Here is a 19,511-nt window from a genome sequence, read left to right as displayed (position 1 = left end):
TCAGCCTCCGCACCTGGTTTCCAGCAACCCACCCGAGCTTCCACTGACCTGCACTCCATCTCCCTCTGTGTCAATAAATACCTTGGTTACTTCATCCCAGTCTCCTCATCTGAGTCTGCTCTTGGGTTCCACTCCGTGTAACACCTTTGAAGGCTTTGTGGATGTATTTGTAAAGATCACTTTCAACAAATCTTTCTTGCATACCGGTATGCATATAGCTAAAGTTTGTACCTAGAATGGGATACTGGTAGTTCCTCATAGTCTGTGGAATGTTTTATGTAGTGGATATAGGTGATTACAATGTCCTTGCCAATTCTTAAGGTCTCCAAAAGCTACACATTGAAACAACATATGAGGAGACAGCGCTTCCTCTCCAGTTTTGTGTCTTTAACAGACATAAATTATTAATTACTGGTAAACATTTCTCACTGGCACTAGTGGTATCTGCTTTAGTTCCACTTGGTTTAATTCCACTCCAATTTGCATACCGCCCAAACAGATCCACAGATGATGCAATCTCTATTGCACTCCACACTGCCCTTTCCCATCTGGACAAAAGGAACATCTACGTGAGAATGCTATTCATTGACTACAGCTCAGCGTTCAACACCATAGTACCCTTAAAGCTCATCACTAAGCTAAGGATCCTGGGGCTAAACACCTCTCTCTGCAACTGGATCCTGGACTTCCTGACGGGCCGCCCCCAGGTGATGAGGGTAGGTAGCAACATATCTGCCATGCTGATCCTCAACACTGGAGCCCCTCAGGGGTGTATGCTCAGGCCCATTCTGTACTCCCTGTTCACCCACAACTGCATGGCCAGGCACAACTCCAACACCAAGTTTGCAGATGACACAACAATGGTAGGCCTGATCACTGACAACGATGATACAGCCTTTAGGGAGAAGGTCAGAGACCTGGCCGGGTGGTGCCAGAATAACAACCTATCCCTCAATGTAACCAAGACTAAGGAGATGAGTGTGGACTACAGGAAAAGGAGGACTGAGTACGCCCCCATTCTCATCGACGGGGCTGTAGTGGAGCAGGTTGAGAGCTTCAAGTTCCTTGGTGTCCACATCACCAACAAACTAGAATGGTCCAAACACACCAAGACAGTCGTGAAGGGGGCACGACAAAGCCTATTCCCCCTCAGGAAACTAAAAAGATTTGGCATGGGTCCTGAGATCCTCAAAAGGTTCTACAGCTGCAACATCGAGAGCATCCTGTCTGGTTGCATCACTGCCTGGTACGGCAATTGCTCGGCCTACAACCGCAAGGCAATACAGAGGGTAGTGCGTACGGCTCAGTACATCACTGGGGCTAAGCTGCCTGCCATCCAGGACCTCTATACCAGACGGTGTCAGAGGAAAGCCCTAAGAATTGTCAAACCCCAGCCACCCCAGTCATAGACTGTTCTCTCTACTACCGCATGGCAAGCGGTACCAGAGTGCCAAGTCTTGGACAAAAAGGCTTCTCAACAGTTTTTACCCCCAAGCCATAAGACTCCTGAACAGGTAATGAAATGGCTACCCAGGCTATTTGCATTGTGCCCCCCCCCCCCCCCCCCCCGAACCCCTCTTTTACGCTGCTGCTACTCTCTGTTTATCATATGCATAGTCACTTTAACTATACATTCATGTACATACTACTTTAATTGGCCCGACCAACCAGTGCCCCCGCACATTGGCTAACTGGGCTATCTGCATTGTGTACCGCCAACCTCCAACCCCCTTTTTACGCTACTGCTACTCTCTGTTTATCATATATGCATAGTCACTTTAACCATATCTACATGTACATTCTACCTCAATCAGCCCGACTAACCGGTGCCTGTATGTAGCCTTGCTACTGTATATAGCCTTGCTACTGTTATTTTTCACTGTCATTTTTCTGTTGTTTTAATTTCTTTACTTACCTATTGTTCACCTAATACCTTTTTTGCACTGTTGGTTAGACCCTGTAAGTAAGCATTTCACTGTAAGGTATCCGGCGCACATGACAAATAAACTTGATTTGATTTGGTTGCCTTGGTGACATGCGTGTCAGGAAGCAGGTGGCACAAAACCACCCTTTGCCAAAAACTACCCAGAAATCAATGCCTTAAAGGCTTGTGCCTTACCTGCCAATGAGGAGAAATTCTCCTCCAGCCACACCCAGACGTCTCATGGCCATTAGGAGGCCGCGTACGGTCATTCCCTCACAGAAACACACCACCACGCGGGCCTTGGGCAGACGTTCACGGAGCTTCTTAAGCAGGCGGTCAAAGTGCTTCTCCCCAGCGTTGCTGTAGATCTTGTCAGAGTGGGCGATGCACAGACCCTCCTGGGTGGCCAGCTCCTTGAAGGCCTCCATGCCACTCTCCCCATAGTTTCCTAGGGTTCAGAGAGAAACAGAGGGGTAAGTCACCACTGCAGACACAAAATGGCCAACGAGGAGTCACCATTTTGGAACAGAAAATGCTTAAGTCCCTCCAGGCTGATAGTGACTGGATTCAGCCATACTAACAACTGTGGAAGTCTGATGACTTTGAGTCGTCAGGCCATGAGTGTATTGTGACTGTGCTGCTGTCCTGATCCATCTTCTGATATAGGCAGATAGTCTAGTGGCTACTGATTGCAATCAGGGATGCTGAATGGGATGGAGAGGACTGCGCTACATTTTCCCATGATGACATCCTAATCAGTTGTACAAGCTTTGCAATGCTGTCTTATTTTACATACATAGACTGTGTCTGAAATGGCATCATATTCCCTATGTAGTGTACTGCTTTTGACCAGACCTGATGAAGCTCTGGCCAAAAGAAGTGCACTGTAGAGGAAGGGTGCCATTTGGGACATAGTCCGAGTAGTGCATAGAGGATGCTGCATAGAGTGCATAGAGGATTATGTATATTCAAAGTGCTGGCTTCAATCAAAGATGTGTCTGCAATGTTAATGCAGTGCCTTTGTTTACACAATCATTGTCCTCATACACACCTGTCTTATTCTGAAAAATGAGAAAGGGCTCAATTGGCAGCACACTAATGCATTACTCTGGCATGATATTATAGACTAGGCGCCAATTGTTAGTTTGCCAGTATAGCAGTTCTATCTGAACAGGTGAATTCACATAATGGTTGATCAATTATAAACCCCTTAGATTCATAGCATTTCAATGTAAGGATTTCAGTGTTGTATTTTAGTCCAATTTTTCATATCAGTTAACACATTCACTCAATTTTCATCTCACCGCAGATACCACACTTTTAACCAATCCAAAAGCATTCCCAAAGTGCAGAAACACCATTTACCCAATACACTTAATATTCTAAACGTCTAATAGGCAAGTAGGCCTATAGTTCAAACTGAAGAGGTGTGTTTAGTTAGATCCAATGAATCCAATGTTGTGGCCATCACATTGGGCAGAATCGTCCTTGTAGGAGATCAAAACAGTGGCCCTGTACTCTGACTGTGGCTACTACACATACTGTTATCCTCCACTGTTTTCCTTCACATACAACACCCTTATTATGCCAACACTCTTATCTTTGGTCCCAGTGGACTGCTACCTACCAGGTCTGGTGACAGTCAGATACCTGGCACCCCCTAGCTGAGCCTCATGGCACTTCACCTCCACTCTCTTCTGGCCCTGCCTGCCCCTCAACCTGACCGGGACCTGTGAACTTTGTGACTCCCCTACAGGTTTCTAGTCTCGAAAAACCAGAACCAGGTCTGGTTTCAATGATGGACTCTTTTGGCATAGAGGAACTACGTCACTGCCTCAATGCTACGCCCATAAGGGGAATAAAAACCTTCTGAGGAATCTCTCTACAAATCACAATGCAGATATGCCAGACCGTCCTGATTCAAATGCGACGTTTTCAGGCAAAACCTTTACAGTGGTTTTGGTTAAGATAGTTGATGCATACTAGCCACTTGTGAAAAGCACTCATTAAAAATAACCTCTGTGATCTCCATCTTGCTAGCGACTATTTTGTATTTTATTCAAGTGGATAAAGTGTAGCATTGAGGCAGTGACGTAGTTCCTCTATGCAAAAGAGTTCATCATTGAAACCAGACCTTAGTCACTGTGCTGCCTAGGGTCTGGTTTTCCAGACTAACTGGTTTCTAGGTTCCACCTTTACAAGCTGATCCAAAGTTCGCCCCTCCCTTTAGGGCCTGTCTATCACATATCCCTCTAACAACTCCCAGAATTCCTTAGTGGCCATACACTCCGCCTGTCAATCATTACCTACTCTCATCATTAGGTACATTTCATTGAGGTTTACGCTGAGGAGTCTTGGCTAATTGCTAATGGCAGAGATTTACTTGTAGTAACTACAGTTTAGCTATCTCCACATCTCATTCGACCCTCTTCCACTTACAATGGTGGTAAACTGGTGAAAGAGTTTTATATGATTGAGTTACATGGTGTGTGTTTGCATTGTGGAGTACTCTACTGGTAAATTAACAAGTTCAGCACCCTGGACAGCGCACTCACACACAGACGATAACACCTTCACACAGGTGCTGCTGAGAAGCTATGTGGGCTGCTGTACTGATGTGCTGGTATTTCAGGTATTGAGGGGCATTGCCAGAACCCCTTTGCAAGCTGTGCTTAGACTACACATCCCTCCCAAACAGGGGTTAGATATCATGGAAACACACTCAACACAGTAATTCCGCTACATCTGAATAGCAATAACACAGGTGGGAGTTGATTTCTATCAATACACATAACGGGGGAACTTTTGGATGTATTAGTTACATACAGAGAATTAGAATTACTGGTATGGATGGACCAGCAGGATTCTATTTCTATGATTCCACCCAGAGATACTTTAAATGACTATTTAATGATGTGGGTCTGCCACCTGTAACCCCAGCCTGAATGTAGGCTACACCGCACAGAGCAGAGGGGAAACAGTCCAGTAGTGCCCCTGTTGAATATGGATAGGCTGATTCATTCATTAAGACATGCTTAGAAATAATGAAGACGATAGAGCATGCCTGTTATTTTCTAATGGAATAGAATTAGCATCAAATGTAACATCCTGGGAGACAGAACATCTAGCATCCCGTCTAATTTCCTTTTAATATAAATAGATACAAATAAACACCAAAATGCATTTCCATTCTGATAACATTGACAACAATTTGACTGAATTGTGGCTTGAGAGATTAGATGTGTTGCTGGGGTGTGGGTGTGATGAATGGCAAAAGAACCGACTTTGCCTGTGGTGTGTGAATACTTATACAGCACCAGATGTATAGTTCTGTCTGGAGAGAGGGAATTCCATTACACAGCAAGTTTCCCTCCAACGCAATATTGCACATAGGAGCACACCCATAGGGAGGAGGACAGGGAGGAGGACACACATAGTTGCTAGCAAGTACTTAACTGTGTACAAAGCATTGATTTCTTATCTCAAACCCAAACACATATGAGACAAAATCAACTTGACAGCATGTAAAAACCCTCTCCAAAGCCGAGCCAGTCCTAATATGCCTACTGGGCCTAATCCTATCCTACCCCACACACAGCTTTCAGAACCCCTGTGTTGAGTGGGTTGAGTGACTCACCCTCCGTGTGCACCGCAGACACGTAGGTCCAGTTGTAGCGTTTGACTATGTCCAGCATGGCCCGGGCCTGGAGCGTGTCAGAGGGCACGACCCGCAGGAAGTACTTAAACAGCGTCTTGTCGCTCAGGTCGATACTGGTCGCTGAGTAAGCAATCTGGGGAATGTTGAAGAGCTGTAGGAGGTTCTGTACCTGGATGGCAACGGAGCTGGAACCTGGCCCAATCACCCCCGCAATAGGCTTCTTGGAGGGCGGGGGTTGGTTGGACGGCGTGCCATCTATGCACCACTTGGAGCCGTCCTTGTCATCCCGGATGGAGATGAGGGAATCCCGGATGAACTCAATGCTCTGCTCCAGGGCCACGGAGGAGTGCCAGCAGGAGTCCCGGATCTCACAGCCCAGGCTGATGTTGGGGAGCAGGAAAGGGTCGGCATTGATTCTGTCCAGGGCGTGGAACATGGCCTCTACCCGCTGGATGCCGTACTGCTCCCGAACATCCCCACACTTTCGGTCAGCCACTTTTTCAGCAGACGGCTGGTGGTGGACGGAGAAGAGGGCACCGATTATCACATCTCCATCCATCCGGGCCACGGAGCGGGGTGCGGCTCGCGGGACTGCCGACCGCTCATAGATGTTGCTTTTGTGGGACAGCACGAGGACGTCGAAGAACAGCGTCGGGAGACACAGGAGCGCAAGGAAACCCATATTTACTCGTGCCATATTCCACATCGCGTGAGCGGTGCCAGCTGCACGGGCATACTATCCGCTCCGGGCAGTTGAGCAGAAACGTTGACTGTCTCTCAGTATATCCACGTTTAACCCAGTGACCATAGTTTGGAAACACAGCGCCCTGAGCATATCCAAACAGACCTGGAGAGAGATCATAAAAGATCAAGCAAGATTGTGAAGGCAGCACCAGATATGCAACGTCTTACAGTTATCATATAGTCTTTAAATTACATGGGTTTAAAAATAATGGTGGCCATCGCAATAAACACCAGCATATTGTTATTAAATTGACTAGGTTCATAGCCCAAACACAACATGCCTAACAGAAATAAGGCTAATGCAGTATCCCTTTGCAAACATGAACTGCAGAACATAAAACAAGAATTCGATTAAATTCAATATACTTTATCCCACAGGGGGCAATTATCTTTACACGTTCATTGAGAATAACACTGAAGTCAATCTTTTTTTAGTCGTTCGATTGTCGCAGACAGGTAACATAAATGATAGCATACTTCAAATTCGAGACAGTTTATCATCGTTTCCCCCCATTTCCCCATAAGAGCATATGGCATCGCTCCCTCCGTCCATTGAGAAACCGAGTTGGCGAGAAGGCCATTTCAGCACAATGGACAGCGTACTAACGAACTCATAAGATAATTGAGGAAACGGCTTCGTACAGGTGCTGCTGATGTAGGCTACTGCCTAGTGAAGCTATGTGCTGGTATTTCCACGGTTTAGAAAGTATCTCATTGAGTTCCTAAACCAATCAATGTTCATTTATATTCCCTTCATCAGACACTACTGAACAAATCCTTGATACCCAGTCTGATGACATGGAACATCGTTGCACTGAGTGGTGTGAAATTCTATTTGAACATACATCAGATTTCCACGCTGTCTCTAGGTATATAAGCCATATATCATGCTCTGTACGATCCAACGCGCAGCATGCAATATTTTATACCCTCATCTGCCCGAATTCATTGCTCACAAACCTGTGGCCTGATTCCAAACATTCAATGATATTGCATTATCGAACCGGAGAGAAGAAGATACATTCTCCTTACACTTTAGCTGTCCTTGTCACGAGCCTATCAAAACCGACACATGACCTAACCTGTACATCTCTTCTTTCAGAAATTCATTTGGTAGAAAAACTTGGGACGTACCTGAATCCGCGAGACATATCGCGTGCCTTGCTCCGTCTTCTGTGCAGCGCGGTCCTTGGCTTTGATAGTTGAGTTTGTAACGCTCAAACGGACGTTTTTTTCACGCTCCTCCAGTGAGAGCACGAGAGCCCCCCACCCCTCCTCTTCTTCTTCTCTCGCTCTGACAGTTTCTCACCACATTTCATAAACCGGGTCATAAAAGCTGCACCCTTAATATGGCAAAACGCTGAACGTTTAAAACCCCACTACAGGTCACTTATTCTTAGACAATAGACAATCGTATCATTCTTCACACGAGGGTTAATCAGCCTCAAGCAGTGGTGCCGCATTGGAGAGTTGAACGGTGCGCGAGCCGCTTAGACAGGTAAGATAAATGGTGTTTGTCTACAGAATTGTAACCCTGCCATTACCCCATGCCACGACGGGACCCGTCTCACAGCAAAAACACATTCAGTGTGAGAATACCCCCATTTTTTTTGTAAATGGTTGACCAGGTAATGGAGGAATAATCAGTCAAATGTTCATTTTTCTATTAAGGGTTGAGAGACCATCATCGTGGTCCACCCTAGCTAATCCACCTATAGGCTATACATTGTACATTTTGATCCACACTATCTGACCTTTAAAAGCGGAGGGCACTGGATGGATGCCAGAAATGGCTGCTGGTTGCAGTCTGACTTAAATCCAAGTAGTAACCTTTTAAGGAAGAACCTCAAGGATCGAAAAATCTGGGCTTCCCACCTATATTTGAAGTTGAAGACCTTAACTGGTAAAGCAGAAGAGGTCGATTTAGTTAATTGGTAAAAGTCAACTGGTATTTTGCAAAGGCGAAAGTTCTGCCCATTTTGGAGGGGTGCTTGGTTTAGAGTTGGCTTATTTCTGTGCCCAAAAGGGTTTGGGCGACAGCAGAGGAAGAACTGTACATAATATCAAACAGCGTTTGGAAAAATAATTAGAACTAACAAGGACTCCACAAAGCTAGAGAGGGGCGTGTTCCGTGGGCACGCGGGGAGCCAGTAGCAGAAGGCGTTTAATCAGTAAACAACCGGAGCGCATACTAGGACATGTCTCACTGACACGCACCCCGTGGAGTGTGAATATGGACACCGCGCATAATTATGTGTGTGTCTGAGAGAGAGAGAAAGAGAGAGCGAGAACACGTATTAGGAATGGTTGACACACGGCGTTAGCCTACTGTTGTAGCCTGCCTACCTCTTTGGTGGTTGTGACCAGCAACGACCGGAAGTTACTTTTCGTAGCAGGTTAGGAGAGCATTTTAGCTAACCCGTACCCTTTTCATAACCTTAACCTAATTATCCTAACTTACTACGTTAATTTTCCTAATCTGCTATGAAAAAGTCACTTCTGGTCGTAGCGGTATACCACATAGTCAATACCCTATTTGATAGCCTACAGAACAGTCAATGGGATCAGTGATGTAAAGTACTTAAGTAAAAATACTGTAAAGTACTACTTGTCGTTTTTGGGGGGTATCTATACTTCACTATTTATATGTTTTACTACTTTTACTTTTACCCCACTACATTCCTAAAGAAAATAATGTACTTTTTACTCCATACATTTTCCCTGACACCCAAATGTACTCTTTACGTTTGTAATGCTTAGCAGGACAGGAAAATGGTCCAATTCACACACTTATCAAGATAACATCCCTGATCTCTACTGCCTCTGATCTGGCGGACTCACTAAACACAAATGCTTCATGTGTAAATTATTTCTGAGTGTTGGAGTGTGCCCCTGGGTATCCGTAAAAATGTTTTAAAAAATGGTGCCGTCTGGTTTGCTAAACATAAGGAATTTGAAATTATTTATTCTTATACCTTCAATACTTAAGTATATTTTAAACCAAATACCTTTAAACTTCTACTCAAGTAGTATTTTACTGGGTGACATTCACTTTTACTTGAGTCCCTTTCTCTTAAGTTATCTTTACTTCTACTCAAGAATGACAATTGGGTACTTTTTCACCACTGAATGGAATTTAAGATACTGAAGGCTATAGCAGATGTTACCTGAGCACAATGACAAACGTGACCATAGGCCAGACAGAACCGTGTGAAAACGCACTAGAATAACATTATAAGTCACTGACTGCCCCCCTCAACCATATCCAAATATGACTAACAGTCAAGACAACCTGAGTCCCTTACAGTACCAGTCAAAAGTTTGGGCACACCTACCCATTCCAATGTTTTTCTTTATTTTTACTATTTTCTACATTGCAGAATAATAGTGAAGACATCACAACTATGAAATGACACATGTAGAATCATGTAGTAACCAATAAATTATGAAACAAATCAAAATCTATTTTATATTTGAGATTTCTTTAAAGTAGCCACCCTTTGCTTTGATGACAGCTTTGCACACTCTTGGCATTCTCTCAACCAGCTTCATGAGGTAGTCACCTGGAATGCATTTCAATTAACAGGTGTGCCTTGTTAAAAGTTAATATGTGGAATTTCTTTCCTTCTAAATGCATTTGAGCCAATCAGTTGTGTTGTGACAAAGCAGAGGTGGTATACAGAAGATAGCCCTATTTGGTAAAGGACCAAGTCCATATTATGTCAAGAAAAGCTCAAATAAGCAAAGATAAACAACAGTCCATCATTACTTTAAGACATAAAGGTCAGTCAATCCGAAAATTTTAAGAACTTTGAAAGTTTCTTCAAGGGCAGTCACAAAAACCATCAAGCACTATGATGAAACTCGGTCTCATGAAGACCGCCACAGGAAAGGAAGACCCAGAGTTACCTCTGCTGCAGAGGATAAGTTCATTAGAGTTAATTGCACCTCAGATTGCAGCCCAAATCAATGCTTCACAGAGTTCAAGTAACAGACACATCTCAACATCAGCTGTTCAGAGGAGACTGTGTGAATCAGGCCTTCATGGTCGAATTGTTGCAAAGAAACCACTACTAAAGGACACCAATAAGAAGAAGAGACTTGCTTGGGCCAAGAAACACAAGCAATGGAAATTAGACCAGTGAAAATCTGTCCTTTGGTCTGAGGAGTCAGAATTTAGATTTTTGGTTCCAACCGCCATGTCTTTGTGAGACGCGGAGTAGGTGAATGGATGATCTCCGCATGTGTGGTTCTCACCATGAAGCATGGAGGAGGAGGTGTGATGGTGTGAAGGTGCTTTGCTGGTGACACTGTCTGTGATTTATTTAGAATTCAAGGCACACTTAACCAGCATGGCTCCACAGCATTCTGCAGCGATACGCCATCCCATCTGGTTTGCACTGTTTTTCAACAGGACAATAACCCAAAACACACCTCCAGGCTATGTAAGGGCTATTTGACGAAGAAGGGGAGTGATGGAGTGCTGCATCAGATGACCTGACCTCCACAATCACCCGACCTCAACCCAATTGAGATGGTTTGGGATGAGTTGGACCTCAGAGTGAAGGAAAAGTAGCCACCAAGTGCTCAGCATATGTGGGAACTCCTTCAAGACTGTTGGAAAAGCATTACTCATGAAGTTGGTTGAGAGAATGCCAAGAGTTTGCAAAGCTGTCATCAAGGCAAAGCGGTGGCTACTTTTAAGAATCTTAACATGTTTTTTGTTACATGATGTGTTTTTTTATAGTTCTGATGTCTTCACTATTATTCTACAATGTAGAAAATAGTAAAAATAGAGAAAAACCCGTGAATGAGTAGGTGGGTCCAAACTTTTGACTGGTACTGTATGTTGAGCCAGAGAGCAATGTAGGCCTATTGCAACCCCCCTCAATCAGAAATAAATTCACATAGACTTGATGGGAAAATATAGCCTGCGTCAATGGTAAAAATAATGAATTAATAAACGTATCAACAAATTCAAATAAGTAGCACACAGCATCATGCATTGGACAACTTCAGCACCAAGGACAGTGACTCCAACCAACCTTTTTTAAAGCAACGGACTGCCCTCTGGTGTTTGCCGAATATTTTTTTAAATGTTCTTATAGTGCCTTCAGAAAGTATTCATACCCCTCGACTTATTCCACATTTTGTTGTGTTACAGCCTGAATTCAAAATGGATTAAATAAAATTTTTTCTAACCCATCTACACACAATACCCAATAATGACAAAGTGAAAACATGTTTTTAGACATTTTTGCAAATTTATTGAAAACTAAATACAGAAATATAAATTTACATAAGTATTTTCACCCCTGAGTTAATACATTGTAGAAGCATCTTTGGTAGCGATTGCAGCTGTGAGTCTTTCTGGGTATGTCTCTAAGAGCTTTCCACACCTTTATTGTGCAACATTTGTCCATTATTCTTTTCAAAATTCTTCAAGCTCTTTCAAATTAGTTGTTGATCATTGCTAGACAACCATTTCCAGGTCTTTCCATAGATTTTCAAGTAGATTTAAGTGAAATCTGTAACTTTGTCACTTTCAAATTAGTTGTTGATCATTGCTAGACAACCATTTCCAGATCTTGCCATAGATTTTCAAATAGATTTAAGTGAAATCTGTAACTTTGTCACTCAGGAACATTCACTGCCTTGTGTTTTGGGTTATTGTCCTGCTGAAAGGTGAATTCAAATCAAATCAAATTGTATTTGTCACATGCGCCGAATACATCAGGTGTTGACCTTATAGTGAAATGCTTACTTACAAGCCCTTAACCAACAATGCTTTAAGAAGTTTTAAGGACAATTTACATGTAGGTAGAGTTCATCTCCTAGTGTCTGGTGGAAAGCAGACTGAGCCAGGTTTTCCTCAAGGATTTTGCTTAGCTCATTCCATTTCTTTTTTATCTTGAAAAACTACCCAGTACTTAACATTTTTTACATTTTAGTCATTTAGCAGACACTCTTATCCAGAGCAACTTACATTAGTGAATTGCATACATTTTATTTTCTGTACTGGTCCCCCATGGGAATCGAACCCACAACCCTGGCATTGCAAACACCATGCTCTACCAACTGAGCCACACGGGACCAACGCTTAACGATTACAAGCATTCCCATAACATGATGCAGCTACCACTAGGCTTGACAACATGGAGCGTTCTACTCAGTAATGTGTTGGATTGGATTTGCCCCAAACATAAAACTTTGTATTCAGGACAAAAAGTGAATTGCTTTGCCAATTGTTTTTGCAGTATTACTTTAGTGCCTTGTTGCAAGCAGGATGCATGTTTTGGAATATTTGTATTCTGTACAAGCTTGCATCTTTTCACCTTGTCTATTAGGTTAGTATTGTGGAATAACTACAATGTTGACGATCCATCCTCAGTTTTCTCCTATCACAGCCATTAAACTCTGTTACTGTTTTAAAGTCACCATTGGCCTCATGGTGAAATCGCTGAGCGGTTTCCTTCCTCTCCATGAATCGGAGTTAGGAAGGACGCCGGTATCTTTGTAGTGACTGGGTGTATTGCTACACCATCCAAGGTGTAATTAATAACTTCATCATGATCAAAGGGATATTCAATATCTGTTTTTTTATTTGTACCCTTCTACCAATAGGTGGCCTTCTTTGTGAGGCGTTGGTAAACCACCTTGGTGTTTGTGGTTGAATATGTGCTTGAAATTCACTGCTCATCTGAGGGACCTTACAGATAATTGTATGAATGGGGTAGAGAGATGAGGTACTCATTCAAAAATCATGTTAAACACTATTATTGCACACAGAGTGAGTCCATGCAACTTATTATTTGACTAATTAAGCACATTTTTACTCCTGAACTTATTTAGGCTTGCCATGACAAAAGGGCTCAATACTTATTGACTCAAGACATTTTAGCTTTTCATTTTTAATGAATTTGTAAAAAAAAATATTGTGTGTATTGTGTGTAGGGCCAGTGACAAAAAAAATCTATACAATCCATTTTACATTCAGGCTTTAACAACAAAATGTGGAAAAAGTCAAGTCGTGCACTTTCTGAAGGCACTGTAGGTCTAATAACTTTGTAGTGTAACGTGTCTGAGCAAAGAATCGTTTATGAAACAATTTCGCCCTCTTGTGGTTATAGCTTCAACCAGCATGTAGGCCTACATGATAAAAAATCATCATAGGTCTCACAATCTGACACTGCAGGTGTTTAAGGCTTCATTTACACAGGCAGGCTAATTCTGATATGTTTGCCACCAGTCTATGTTTGCTATGTTTGCCATTAGTCTTTTGACCTATCAGATCTGATCGTTTGCCTATAATTGGGTAAAAAATCTGAACTGGGTTGCCTGTGTAAATGCAGCCTATGTATTCCTAGCCCATGAATGTCATGAAAATGTGTGAGGTCGAATTAAACCAGTTTTTACTGAAAACGTAGGCCTACGCCTAAACATCAAATAGACTACAGACAGATAGTTCTTTGCTTGCTAGTCCTTATCGAAAAGTACTCTGGGTCTGTGGTTTGTCTCGACCAAGTTTACGAAGTAACTTTTAATATATATATATTTTTAGGTTACATCAGTACATCAGTCTGCAACCCGTGCGAGCATCCCACGCAGACCCTAGACAGATGCGACCCGGACCCTGGGGCATGACCGCGGCCTCTGTACATTATAGGGTCGAGTTGTGAGTCAAGTCCGTCCGGCGCTCCACAACACAAATAAACATTTATGGAGACTAGACACTATGAAACTGCCTCTGCTGCTGCCCCAGGATCGTGAAGCTGATATTGATCCAGACTAACAGTGACATTTTGAGGGGTAGGGAGACGTCGTGCAGTAGGTGCTTGGGGGGACCTCAGTGTTTTTCGTGGAGTTAATTTGAGGTATAAGTCGGACGTAGCCTAGATACAGGTCCTATTATTTAGAAGGGTCTCCCTAAACATTCTCCTGCTATAGCTTGGGCTATATGCGGTCTCTGCAAGGTGCAAATTATGTCCAAGGATAATAGCTAAGAGTGCCTTCATTAGGGAATGCATAACTGAATGTTATTGCCAAGCCTTGGTAGTATTTTATCCCTCTACAATATTGATGTCACTATCATGACCGGACATTGTGACAAATGGTGTGATCTCAAAACGAGTCATATGTTGCCGATCTATGTCCTCGTGTGAAGTGAGGACCCATCAATCAATCTTTCACCTTTTGAGAGGACAACCCTTCATGTTCGGCATGACGTCATTGGTGACAGCTGGAACTGTCTTGACACGGGTGGTCTACACCCATCCATCAAAGTTACTGCAACGAGATTGATGGCCCATCAGAACTATAATGAAGAGTTTATGTAGCTTGTCATATAGAGTGAATTGGGATTTAGAAAATGTAATTTATTTAATAAGTTTACTTGAATTTCAATCAAAGATCCAACATTACTTTATTTATCACACTGTAAAACACTTCTGGAAAAATACGCAAAATACGTCAAAATATGCAAAAATACGAATGTTTCAGCACTGGCTACAATGAACAGCTCCGTTGCAATACAAGACATCGGAGCTGGCCAACTGCTGAACCAAATAGGCCTTTTAAGGGTACTTTAGTTCCATCTCCAGAATAATAAATGCCCAAGTGCCAGCCTGTTGCTCAAGCATCGTGGCCAGACAGAACACGTACTGTGCTAGCTGCACAAACAAGGAGTTGTTAGAGCTAACCACCGTTTCGAAGTCGACCACACTTATCGCTGTGTCCCTATGTAGGCTGCAGTGACGTGTATTCATGGATGCCAAGGAAAGCCATGCTTCCACCCAAAAATGACGAACCCCCCCCCAAAAAAAAAACGTATCTTTCGTCTCACTGCGTTTCATAATTTCCCTTCAATTCGCAAGAGGCTGAATGTATCTCACCTGAGAAAGCATCTGTCTCTGCATGTGTAGGCCACATATCTGATGCTGTCTGGTCAAAATAAGTATGGCATTGAATGCAATGGAAGCCTACGGGCATCTGGCCTCACTTTATAAAAAAGTATCAAATAATAGCTAAAATGAGTGAGCTCAACTCTATAAACACTCCTGGCACACCAAAATAGTGTCAAGGGAAGACAGTTTGGATTTGGCTTTACTCCAATCACATCAAGAGCCAAACATCATTGACAGAAACAACTTGAATTGTGGCACCTTGTTGTGTTGTTGTCCTCCAGTGGATAGCTAGCTAGCTAAAATAGGCTATTTCCTAAATTAGCCATGGATGGAGATATGGATTTGGACTTGTAGTTTTACTTCATTCTCCGTACTGGCCAATGATTATAATGGCAATTCTGGTCCAACCATAAATTCATACATTGTGCCCCTGGCCTGGTAGGATGGAAGTTCAATATGTAGCAAAATGTAGAAGGCTGATGTTAACTAGCTGGCTCAACTTGTACTGTATGACAGAGTCATAGACCGTTTCGTCAACATGAAAGAGAGGAGGATGGCATTGAAGTTTCTCTACAAGTAGTGTGAGTCAACATGTTTTTTTCTACTTGCACGAACGAACGCACACACACACACGCACACGCACACACAGAGAGAAATCATAACCATGGACAGCCACATATTTACACTGAACAAAAATATAAACACAACATGTAAAGTGTTGGTCCCATGTTTCATGAGCTGAAATAAAAGATCCCAGAAATGTTCCATATGCACAAAAAGCTTATTTCTCTCAAATCTTGCACTGAAATTTATTTACATCCCTGTTAGTGAGCATTTCTCCTTTGTCAAGATAATCCATCCACCTGACAGGAGTGGCATATCAAGAAGCACTCTAAAATGTGCTGTTTTGTCACACAACACAATGCAACAGATGTCACAAATTTTGAGGGAACGTACAATTGGCATGCTGACTGCAGGAATGTCCACCAGAGCTGTTGCCAGATAATTGAATCTTCATTTCTCTACCATAAGTCACCTCCAACAGTTTGTTTAGAGAATTTGGCAGTACATCCAACCGGCTTCACAACTGCAGACCACGGGTAACCACGCCAGCCCAGGACCTCCACATCCGGCTTCTTCACCTGCGGGATCATCTGAGACCAGCCACCGGGACAGCTGTAGGTTTGCACAACTGAATAATTTCTGCACAAACTGTCAGAAACCGTCTCAAAGTAGCTCATCTGCATGCTCGTCATCCTCACCAGGGTCTTGACCTGACTGCAGTTCCACATCGTAACCGACTTCAGTAGGCAAATGCTCACCTTCAATGGCCACTGGCACGCTGGAGAAGTGTGCTCTTCATGGATGAATCCCAGTATCAACTGTACCAGGCAGATGGCAAACATGGTGTATGGTGTCAAGTGGGCGAGCGGTTTGCTGATGGTGATGTGACCAGAGTGCCCCCCCCCAAAAAACTCTATGTGAAAATGTCGCGCTGCATGAGACAAATGTTGATCACACGAGATACTTACTTCTTTTTTATAAAAGTATCTGTTTGCCCAGTCATGTGAAATCCGTAGATTAGTGCCTAATTCATTTATTTCAATTGACCGATTTCCCTATATGAACCAGTAAAATCTTTGAAATTGTTGCACGTTGTGTTTATATTTTTGATCAGCGTAGCTTACGTCGATTGGACTAAATAGTTTTCGGTATCTTTTAGTTGTCACTGTATTAGACTAAATGATTTGGCCCGGGTATCCTGGAAGGATATCGACCTCATCCCGTCAGTAGAGGATGCCTGGTTATTTTTTTTAAATGCCTTCCTCACCATCTTAAATAAGCATGCCCCATTCAAGAAATGTAGAACCAGGAACAGATATAGCCCTTGGTTCTCTCCAGACCTGACTGCCCTTAACCAACACAAAAACATCCTGTGGCATTCTGCATTAGCATCGAATAGCCCCTGTGAAATGCACTTTTTCAGGGAAGTTAGAAACCAATATACACAGGCAGTTAGAAAAGCCAAGGCTAGCTTTTTCAAGCAGAAATTTGCTTCCTGCAACACAAACTCAAAAAAGTTCTGGGACATTGTAAAGTCCATGGAGAATAAGAGCACCTCCTCCCAGCTGCCCACTGCACTGAGGATAGGAAACTCTGTCACCACCAATAAATCCACTATAATTGAGAATTTCAATAAGCATTTTACTACGGCTGGCCATGCTTTCCACCTGGCCACCCCTACCGCGGTCAACAGCACTGCACCCCCCACAGCAACTCGCCCAAGCCTTCCCCATTTCTCCGACCATTTCGAATCCCACCGTACCTTCTCCGCTATGCAATCTGGTTTCAGATCTGGTCATGGGTGCACCTCAGCCATGCTCAAGGTCCTAAACGATATCTTAACCGCCATCGATAAGAAACAGTACTGTGCAGCCGTATTCGTTGACCTGGCCAAGGCTTTCGACTCTGTCAATCACCACATCCTCATCAACAGACTCAACAGCCTTGGTTTCTCAAATGATTGCCTCGACTGGTTCACCAACTACTTCTCCGACAGAGTTCAGTGTGTCAAATCTGAGAGGCCTGTTGTCCGGGCCTCTGGCAGTCTCTATGGGGGTGCCACAGGGTTCAATTCTTGGGCCGACTCTCTTCTCTGTATATATCAATGATGTCGCTCTTGCTGATGGTGAGTCTCTGATCCACCTCTACGCAGACGACACCATTCTGTATACATCTGGCCCTTCTTTGGACACTGTATTAACAACCCTCCAGACGAGCTTCAATGCCATACAACTCTCCTTCCGTGGCCTCCAACTGCTCTTATATACAAGTAAAACTAAATGCATGCTCTTCAACCGATCGCTGCCTGCACCTGCCCGCTCGTCCAGCATCACTACTGTGGACGGTTCTGACTTAGAATATGTGGACAACTACAAATACCTAGGTGTCTGGTTAGACTGTAAACTCTCCTTCCAGACTCACATAAAACATCTCCAATCCAAAGTTAAATCTAGAATTGGCTTCCTATTTCGCAACAAAGCATGCTTCCTATTTACTCATGCTGCCAAACATACCCTCGTAAAACTGAACATCCTACCGATCCTCGACTTTGGCGATGTCATTTACAAAATAGCCTCCAACACCCTACTCAACAAATTGGATGCAGTCTATCACAGTGCCATCCGTTTTGTCACCAAAGCCCCATATACTACCCACCACTGCGACCTGTACGCTCTCGTTGGCTGGCCCTCGCTTCATACTCGTCGCCAAACCCACTGGCTCCAGGTCATCTACAAGACCCTGCTAGGTAAAGTCCCGCCTTATCTCTGCTCGCTGGTCACCATAGTTGCACCCACCCGTAGCACACGTTCCAGCAGGTATATCTCACTTGTCACCCCTAAAGCCAATTCCTCCTTTGGCCGCCTCTCCTTCCAGTTCTCTGCTGCCAATGACTGGAACGAACTACAAAAATCTCTGAAACTGGAAACACTTATCTCCCTCACTAGCTTTAAGCACCAGCTGTCAGAGCAGCTCACAGATCACTGCACCTGTACATAGCCCATCTATAAATAGCCCAAACAACTACCTCTTCCCCTACTGTATTTATTTATTTAGCTCCTTTGCACCCCAGTATTTCTACTTTGCACACTCATCTACTGTCAAATCTACCATTCCAGTGTTTTAATTGCTATATTGTATTTACTTCGCCACCATGGCCTATTTATTGCCTTTACCTCCCTTATCTCACCTCATTTGCTCACATTGTATATAGACTTATTTTTCTACTGTATTATTGACTGTATGTTTGTTTTACTCCATGTGTAATTCTGTGTTGTTATATGTGTCGAACTGCTTTGCTTTATCTTGGCCAGGTCGCAGTTGTAAATAAGAACTTGGTTAATTAAAAGTGAAATAACATTGGATGATGTTGAAATGTTGAAGTTGAAATGGTGCTGGAATAGTGGAGGCAGCTCCTGTTTTCTTTGTGACTTGCGGTAACTGTGGTTCTAAATCAATAGTTATTTAGTAGTTGGGAAAATGTCGGCAACTTTAACTTTCTTGACCATGCTGTAGGTGATGTAACTGTTTGTTACATGCAATATGCTTTGTGGACTTCACTGGACAGAGGTTGCTGTCCGCTTTTGTGATGAAATAAAGGTGTGGTTGAATTTATTCTGCCAGTGTGTCTCCTTATTGTCTCAGCCTTAGGCCTATACACTGCGTGCACAATTATTAGGCAAATTGTATTCCTCGGGATTCATTTTATTGTTGAACAAAC

The 19,511-nt window shown here is 43.3% G+C and overlaps 1 protein-coding gene across 3 annotated transcripts in view; it reads right to left on the bottom strand.

Annotated features, from left to right (window-relative positions):
• Positions 1-7,876, bottom strand: part of LOC106607995 (metabotropic glutamate receptor 1) — a 44,207-nt gene extending 36,331 nt beyond the window's left edge. The window contains exons 1-3 of one of the 3 annotated variants that reach the window (XM_014205579.2): positions 7,461-7,876; positions 5,562-6,429; positions 2,120-2,372 (exon numbers count right to left, since the gene is read on the bottom strand). In XM_014205579.2, the coding sequence (XP_014061054.1) occupies positions 2,120-2,372; positions 5,562-6,288 (980 nt within the window). In that variant the 5' untranslated portion in view covers positions 6,289-6,429; positions 7,461-7,876. The remainder of the gene's footprint in view (positions 1-2,119; positions 2,373-5,561; positions 6,430-7,460) is intronic. The other 2 variants (XM_014205581.2, XM_014205583.2) reach the window with 2 other exon arrangements.
• Between the last annotated feature and the right edge of the window lie 11,635 nt (positions 7,877-19,511).

This window comes from Salmo salar, chromosome ssa06 (assembly GCF_905237065.1).
Source record: "Salmo salar chromosome ssa06, Ssal_v3.1, whole genome shotgun sequence".
NCBI lineage: Eukaryota > Metazoa > Chordata > Actinopteri > Salmoniformes > Salmonidae > Salmo > Salmo salar.
This window is presented reverse-complemented; position numbering and strand designations above follow the sequence as displayed.